Source organism: Oryza glaberrima, chromosome 6 (genome assembly GCF_000147395.1).
Source record: "Oryza glaberrima chromosome 6, OglaRS2, whole genome shotgun sequence".
Lineage (NCBI taxonomy): Eukaryota > Viridiplantae > Streptophyta > Magnoliopsida > Poales > Poaceae > Oryza > Oryza glaberrima.
In genome coordinates, this window is record NC_068331.1 from 25,773,346 (window position 1) to 25,781,341 (window position 7,996).

Consider the following 7,996-nt stretch of genomic DNA (forward strand, 5'->3'; position numbering starts at 1 on the left):
GCAACAAACAAAAGGTATTTTCAGAGCAACAGGAGTCGTGTAGAAAGGATGTGGAGAGAGCTTTCGGTGTCCTGCAGGCTAAATGGAAAATCTTGCATAGGCCAGCTCGTTTATGGAGTCCAAAAGTACTTAATTCCATCATGCGTGCTTGTGTCATACTTCACAACATGGTAGTTGAAGATGATCGTGGGGTTCAGCTACCTACTGTTCATCCATCATAATGGCCTGGAGTGTCCGACCCACCTATTAACCAGGATAGGGAAATCCCAGCAATTGAGAAACTTGTTGATGCTCAAAACATCATTCAGGACAGAGAGACAGCAGTATTGCTTCAAAATGACATGATGGAACACATGTAGATGCTATATGGCCAATGCTCTGGTCCCTTTGCTCCAAATCACAGGAACTAGTCTTTAGTTGTAGGCTTAGTTTTTTTTGCTGCCTACTCATAAGACCTTTGTATTTTGTTGGCGGCTCACATGAACTATAGTGGCTGAAAGATATTTTGTTGCCTGTTGGTAAGAAACATATGACATTTTGTTGTTGATAAGAAATATATGACATTTTGTTGCTGAAATGAACAATAGTCACTACATGAACAGACACACATCACTCCAATAGATAATAGTCACTACATGAACAGACACACATCACTCCAATAGATAATAGTACAAAGTTGCACACAATAGAAAAGTTCAACTCAAGCGAACCAAGTTGGACATATATTCAACACACACGCTCCTTAGTCTCCGTTGTTCAAGGGACTACTGAATCCTCTGCGCTCCATGATTTGTCGTTGCATGCCTAGATAATAGTTCTTCAGATAAGGGGGGACCTTCTCAATGTCAATGGACATAATACTAGACTCAACTGACATCAGTTGAGCCTCGGTCTGCTTCTCCCTAATCTCATTTTCCTTCTTGTGCTGCTTCACACTCATCTTCATATGCTTCTTCTGAAGGTTGAAAAGATCCCTCTGAATTTTAATTTTTTCGTCCTTCCTACTAAGGATTTCAACCATCTGCTGGTCTTACTTCAGTTCGGTCTTCTCTGATTTCTCCTGCAATCGCTGGAGGACTTCAACTGTTGTACTAGATGATGATGTCTCTGCATAGCTCTTCGATCTACGCCTCTTCGCACTATCCCTACCCTCAGGCCGTGCTGTATCTATATTCTCATTCCCAGATTCTGCATGGCCGGCTACAGTATGGCCTTGAGTTGAAGGAGGTTCCATTCGATCAGGTGATGTAGAGTTGTTTAGCTCAAGAAACTTATTGTTCCATTTGGCCTCGTTGCGCAGTAGTTTCCAACAATGCATGAAGGTAAAAGGTTCTGTCTTCTCGTACATTTGTACAGCATCATCTATCTGCAAATATGAATATAGATTAAACCTTCTATAAAAAAATAGATTAAACCGGTTAGAAAGTAACCATATGTAAATTAGATAGATGGAGGATAATATGAGTGAAAGTATACCTGATCCTGCTCATTTTTTCCGCTCTCATTTAGCCTATCAACAGTTGCTTTGTGCCCACAGAACTTGTTTATCGCTTTCTGAATCAATGCCCACTTGTGCTGAATAGCAATCTGGCTACGGTTAGACCCTTCAGGTTTGTGCTCATTGAAATAATCATGCATCCTCTTGTAATAACCACCTGAAGTTTGATTCACACCTGCATGTTATGCCACCATGTTATTTGGGCATCAAAGAATTCATAAAAGATGTTGCAAATGATTACCTGTAATAGGGTCTTTGCTAATATTCAGAAATGCCGAACACACCACCATGTCCTCCTCTTTGGTGAATGCAATTCCTCTCCTGGACACCTTCTTCTTCTTTGCAGCCCTCTGTGATTTCAATGATGGAGGGTCCTCAGAGCCAATGTTGTTGTCAATGGAGAGCCCCTAGCTAGGTTGCTCATTTATAGGTGGGCATGACATTTGGGACGAGCCATGCATGTTGAACTAGTGATGAAAAGAACTGTTAATCATCGATGTATTGATATGTAAATAAAGAAAATCATCATATGCATGGCTGCAATAAACCTGGGGGTTCGGAGGAACATCAAAAGAATGCAAAGCGGCAGAAAAACCAAAAGCCCACTGATCTGTCCCAAATATTTCTTCAGATTCGCTAGCGCAAGCACTTGAGCCACCAATACTTTTATCCATCATCCTATTACAACAGAGATTCAATTAAACATGGCACAAACATGCCGGGGAGGGTGCGGTCAACAAAAATTTGAGCGGCGTCGTCGGGGCTAGGCACAGCATGCGGCGCGATGCGCCCTTGGCTAGGGTGCGAGCGGCCGCGGCCAAATCCACGTCCAGAGAGAGGAGAGATGGGACCAGGGATGAAGGAGGGTGGGGTTGGAGAGAGATCCATACCTGCGAAGCCTAGCTCAGAGCAGATCTCGCCGGCGGCGGAGCTTTCCCTATCGCCGGGGCCAGGTGCGCTTTCCTCTTCTCTCCACCTCCCACGAAATAGTTGCGCCAGGTGTTTCGGTCGAGGAGAGAGGGCGCTCATATTTGGGTTCTGCCTCGGCTGGAACCCAAAATAGGTCCTTAGTATGGGTACTCTGTTGGACCCTGTTTTTTTCCGCTACAGCAGCCTGGAGCACGTATTTTGGGTTTGGGTGTCGCTATGCCTAGCCTGTTGGAGATAGTCTAAGCCCGTGCTGTGTGTTGGTACAGTTATGATCTCGTATGTCGACATGACATTTGGCCCCCAATGGTTTGGCCACTATTACGCCACATGTCAGTATCCAGCAGGCCTAAATTCGTACAGCATGATTGTGATTCTTGTCACTGTGATGCCAAGCAGGCGAAGCTATGCTTCAACAGCAGCGATGTCCTTCGTCCTTGGCTTTACGTCATTTCTCCCCGATGGAATCAAATCAGAAACACACTCAATTGTGACTAGGATCTTAGGAACATGTGTGTACTAATAATCACACGGTGCAGAAAATGGAGTGCCCCGGTGATGAACTGCCTGATAATGCCACTGCTCATCGTCAGCTGTGGTTAATTCTATTGTTTGATTAGTTTGCGGCGGTTGGCTACACGTGTTGATGCCTGCCCAGGTGCACACCTTATACATAGCGTTTGGTGATAAAACCTGAGCTAATATGGCGTTGTCCCATTAGGGGCGTAGCTAGTTAGGTGGCACTATGATCTATGGACCACCTAAAAATTTGATCGAGATTAAAACTATAGTATATATGCTAGTTAATATAATAAAAATTGTATAATCGATCACCTTTACTCTAAATCCTAGCTACGCCACTGTTTAAAAGGGGCTATGGACCCTTCTTGGGTAAAAGGACAAGTCTTCTCTTGCCAATACAAGAATCACAGGAGATATACCATGCCCATAGTAGTTTCTCGTGAACTTTACGGAACATTGGTTATACTGCATCCGTACTCCAAACTCCAACGACACATGGATAAGCAGTTTAGCACATACTCCCTCCATATGTGAATATTACAACCTAAAATCGAATATAACTTAATTTAGTACTATAATTTAAACAGAACCTATAATTAAAGAGACTAACCGATAAATATATTCAGATTCGGATTACTATGTTATTCCATTAGTTATAGGTTATAATATTCTAGCACGAATGAAGCAGTAGCCTCGAGCCCTCTACTAATTTTACCGTTGGTTTCTCTCATTCCAACCGCTCCCCGGCGACGCTCGCCGGGACGATTTCGAACTCGTGAAAACGGCCCGGCCCAAGGCCCAACCAAAGCCCCCTCTCCCCCACCCCCCAACGGCTAACTAACCGAGCGCGTCGGCGAGACGGCAAAGCGGGACCCACCCCCCAACACGCGCCGTGCACGTGGGGCCCACCCCGACGTCAACGGTCGGATCTCGCGCTCGGCGCACCACCGCGCACCGCGCGGATCTCGTTTTTATTTCCGTAGGTTCTCGAGTCGCCCTCAAATCCTAATTACCCCTCTTCCTCCTCCTCCTCCCCCCCTTCTCCCCCCAAATCGAAGAGCGCCTCCTCCACGCACCTAGGGTTTCCTCCCCCTCCCCCCTCGCGGCCTCTCGCCGGCGGCCGCCCACCTCCGGGGATCCTCTCTCCGGCGCGGAGCTTCCTCATCCTGCCCGCCGCCCGCCCCAATTGCCCGGCCGCCGCCTCCGCCGCTGCTGCAAGGGAATCGCCCGGCGCCGCCGTTCCCCCCCGATCGTCGTACCGTTGGCTGGTTGCGTGCTGCTGCGTCGATCTCGTGGGCGGGTCACCCGGAGGCGGCATTTTAGCGGCGGGAGTGGGCGGGCGGGCGGGGCTCCGCGTGGTACGCTTCCCTTTGCCCTTTTAGCGCAGGTAAGGCGTCTGTTTCGTCCTGTTGATGGAGATGAGATCTTGTTAAGACTCGTTTTATGTTGATAGTGGAGGCGAGTGTGATCGATCGGTCGATCTATTAATCCGGAAGTACATTGCGCCCAATCTCATCTCTGAGCAGGGGGGACAGGACATGTTTGTGAATTCTAAGAGGACTATTGTTGATTAGGTTTCTGTTCACTAGAGCGAGAAGCACTCCGTGTTGTTCCTGTTAAATTTTCTGTTCACACATGATGCATGGGTGCAGGGCACTGGCCCCTGAATATACTTGCCCTGAATAAATATGCAGGAATTGTATTTGCATGGTGTGGCGGGAGTGCGCGATTGCACGCGCGAAAACTCTCTGTAAGTGGAGGGAGCGAGGCTATAAAAGTTAATTGGCACTTTAGTAGTAGTTACTATTTATACGCTTGATTGGTCAAGTTAGTAATAAATAAGCGCTTGGAGATGGCTCATTACCATATTTGCAATATTGCAGTAGCATGTGATAATGTACGTAGCCTATTTACGCAAACCGCCAATTCTGGTCTGTGGTCTTAGTGCATTGTTCCAGTGTTATTAGCTTCTCGATGTTGCAGATACTATGTTGAAGTACTCCATGTTTGCAAGTGTTACTAAGTAGAACATTGCTTCCTAGTGGGATTAAATTACTAATTTAGCACTTAAATTTACTTGGTGTGAGTGTGCACATGCACTTGCATGCGTGAGGGGACTTGTGGAGAGGGAAAGAGTTGGTATATCAGTAGGAAGTGATGTTAAATTGTCGAGTTGGTATATCAGTACACAGAAATGGCTTTTAGGTTAAGATTATTGTGCGATAACACGACAAATGCAATGTATGATAACATCGATCTCTCCTGCATGGCATATGCAATGTGTTGCTATCCAGTCACTTTTGCATTCATCGTGAGTTTTTATTTCTAAAAAACAGGTGCCCCAGCCTTGTACCGCTAAAGCCACACAAGTGGCCAATTATACCGGATAAGCGACCGATTATGCTGCACAAAATGCTAAAACGTGGGATGACCGCACGAAACCACTTACTGTTTTTTAAAATATTCATTGTATGTATCATTCATAGCAGTATAATCTAGAACCATTAAGTGACCCCTAGCACATATAGTAGTTGTTCATTTGTAGTGTATTGGATATAATATTTGCTTGGTGCATGCACAATTGCATATTACTGCAACAATAGTTTCTAGTTTTGCAAGCCACGTTTTAATTTTTGGTTACCTGATACAGTCTTCATTTTGCTGCTCCGTAGATATCAATTGAAATATTTTGAGTGCTGTACTGTTTTTTTTCTGCTAATTTTTTTGTTCAAACATTCTATATCAATCCAATCACACATCCCTAACTATTATCTATTTATTTTCTTGTAGGCTTGTTTTGGCGATTGATCACACTGTAGAAATCAAATTCCAAGTGAAGTTGCCAAACAATTACCTATCTGCTGTTATTGCTTCCATGGTAAGCCATCAGAAGTATTTAATAATTTTGGGACCTCATTCATTTTCAAGAGAACACCACTTCAAAGTAGCTATTCTCTCTTTCATGATTCTAACTTCTAATTGTATGTCTGCATTACCAAGGCAACCAACGAGAACCTCCCACCAAATGTCGTTAGGCAATTGGCTAAGGAACTGAAGAGTCTTGATGAGTCACCTCCAGAAGGGATTAAAGTTATTGTTAATGACGATGACTTCACCACCATTTTTGCTGATATTGAGGGACCTGGTAATGATATATCAATATATGCTCTTGTGCTTGCTTTGCACCATTCTAGCACATTGTTCTGCTGCTTGCAGTGCATAATAGAACCCGTATTATTTTTCCTGTTGTACTTCTTACACCATATTCTGAAAATCTGAATCTTGACTTGGTGCAGCTGGAACTCCATATGAGAATGGAGTATTCCGTATGAAGCTATTGTTGTCTCGTGACTTCCCTCAGTCTCCTCCTAAAGGTAGCTATCCCTCAAAACTTTCAGTAATGTTCTTCTTTAGTTCTTCAAGTGAGGCATTTGGTTGTAAGTCTTTGACCTTCCCTTTTGATTTGCAGGATTCTTCTTGACAAAAATTTTCCATCCAAATATAGCAACTAGTGGTGAAATATGTGTTAACACACTGAAGAAGGATTGGAATCCTAGCCTTGGATTAAGACATGTTCTGCTGGTAACCAGAATCATATTATTCCAGTAATGTTACTTTGTAAGCAGTTGCTGAGCTATGATTTAGCACAACAGCGAGTAAGAGTTCTTTCTTGGCATGTGACAGGTAGTGAGATGCCTTCTGATAGAACCATTTCCTGAATCTGCCCTTAATGAGCAAGCTGGGAAATTGTTGCTTGAGAACTATGAGGAGTATGCACGGCATGCAAGGTCAGCTTTTAGCGTTGTAATATCAAACCTTGATTAGAGCTCTACTGGTCAAAGAATGCCATATTAGGATTGCCACTGTAGCATGCTATGTTGTTTCACTTGCTAAAGTTTCATGTGGTTCTGTAATTAGTTACTGATTATTTCATGTTGCTTCATATCCAGGCTATACACTAGCATCCATGCACTTAAACCCAAGAATAAGACCAAGAGCGGGACTATTTCTGAATCAACCACAGCTCTAAATGTGGATCAGTCAAACAATGCTGTCAGCAAGAACACACCATTGGGTCCAGCAGCATTATCTACCTCCACTGCAAATAAAGCATTTGGCTCTAATTTGCAGGATCAGAATGCTGCTCCTTCTGATCCTGCCTTGGGAGCATCAGCAGTACCCAAGAAGGATGGGCTACATGCTGTGAAAGCTCCGGTTGAGAAGAAGAAGATTGATGCGAGGAAGAAGAGCTTGAAGAGACTATAAGTAAAACAGCCTTGGAAAAACTGAGGCTGTTAGTTGTAGCTAATAATCTAGATTTCTTCATAAGTTCCAGATCACCAGATGCATAGTAAAATCGATAATAATGTGGGGGCATCTGATGCAATATGAAACGGCGTTTGGGTTAAACAGAGAAGAATGTGTGTTGTGACTGTTGGTGTACCATACTGTCTGTGCAATATCAATTGTTCGGAAGAATACTTGTCTTTTCTGTCGTTGATTGCCCCTGTGAGCTCTTTTTGTTAGTGCTAATGTTTATGTATTATATCATGTAGTAGATTCATGTCTCCAGGGACCAGGAGTAGTTAGTTGTTCAGTGGTGCTGAAGCTTACATTCGCAATTAAGTTGTCTGCTGAAATGAACCAATGGACTGTTGACACTACCTGTCTAAGATTCGTACCATTTTGTGCAGTGTGACCAACAAGCTGCTGAAAGGCCTGACATGAGTCCCTATCATGATGATTTATTCAGCTATAAATCTCATCCTTCTGGAAGTAGGCCTGGGTTATTTTATATCGGAAGCCATCATGAAGTTTTCAGGTAAAGGTTCTTGTACCAAATCTCCTTTTTAACTGCAATTCTTGGGCCACCTTGATTCTTCAGCTACTACATATAGGCTCTGTTCGTTCTGGGAAGATATGGGAGATTGATTCCCGTTTTCTGCGTGCACGCTTTTCAAACTACTAAACGGTGTGTTTTTTGCAAAAAAAATTCTATAGGAAAGTTGCTTTAAAAAAATCATATTAATCCATTTTTTAAATTTAAAA

General features: G+C 43.7%; 1 protein-coding gene and 1 pseudogene across 2 annotated transcripts; one reads left to right on the top strand and one right to left on the bottom strand.

Annotated features, from left to right (window-relative positions):
- Positions 1 to 547: 547 nt before the first annotated feature.
- Positions 548 to 2,552, bottom strand: LOC127777566 (uncharacterized; annotated as a pseudogene).
- A 1,419-nt stretch (positions 2,553 to 3,971) lies between these two features.
- LOC127777860 (ubiquitin-conjugating enzyme E2 22) lies at positions 3,972 to 7,443 on the top strand. 2 transcript variants are annotated; one of them, XM_052304480.1, is made up of 7 exons: positions 3,972 to 4,334; positions 5,738 to 5,825; positions 5,948 to 6,092; positions 6,244 to 6,321; positions 6,417 to 6,529; positions 6,632 to 6,735; positions 6,898 to 7,443. In XM_052304480.1, exons 2-7 carry the CDS (start codon positions 5,823 to 5,825, stop codon positions 7,211 to 7,213), a joined length of 759 nt encoding a protein of 252 aa, XP_052160440.1. In that variant the 5' UTR covers positions 3,972 to 4,334; positions 5,738 to 5,822; the 3' UTR covers positions 7,214 to 7,443. The 2 variants fall into 2 exon arrangements, with proteins under 2 accessions (XP_052160440.1, XP_052160439.1); XM_052304479.1 differs by lacking the exon at positions 3,972 to 4,334 and adding an exon at positions 4,355 to 4,697.
- The last annotated feature ends 553 nt before the right edge of the window (positions 7,444 to 7,996 follow it).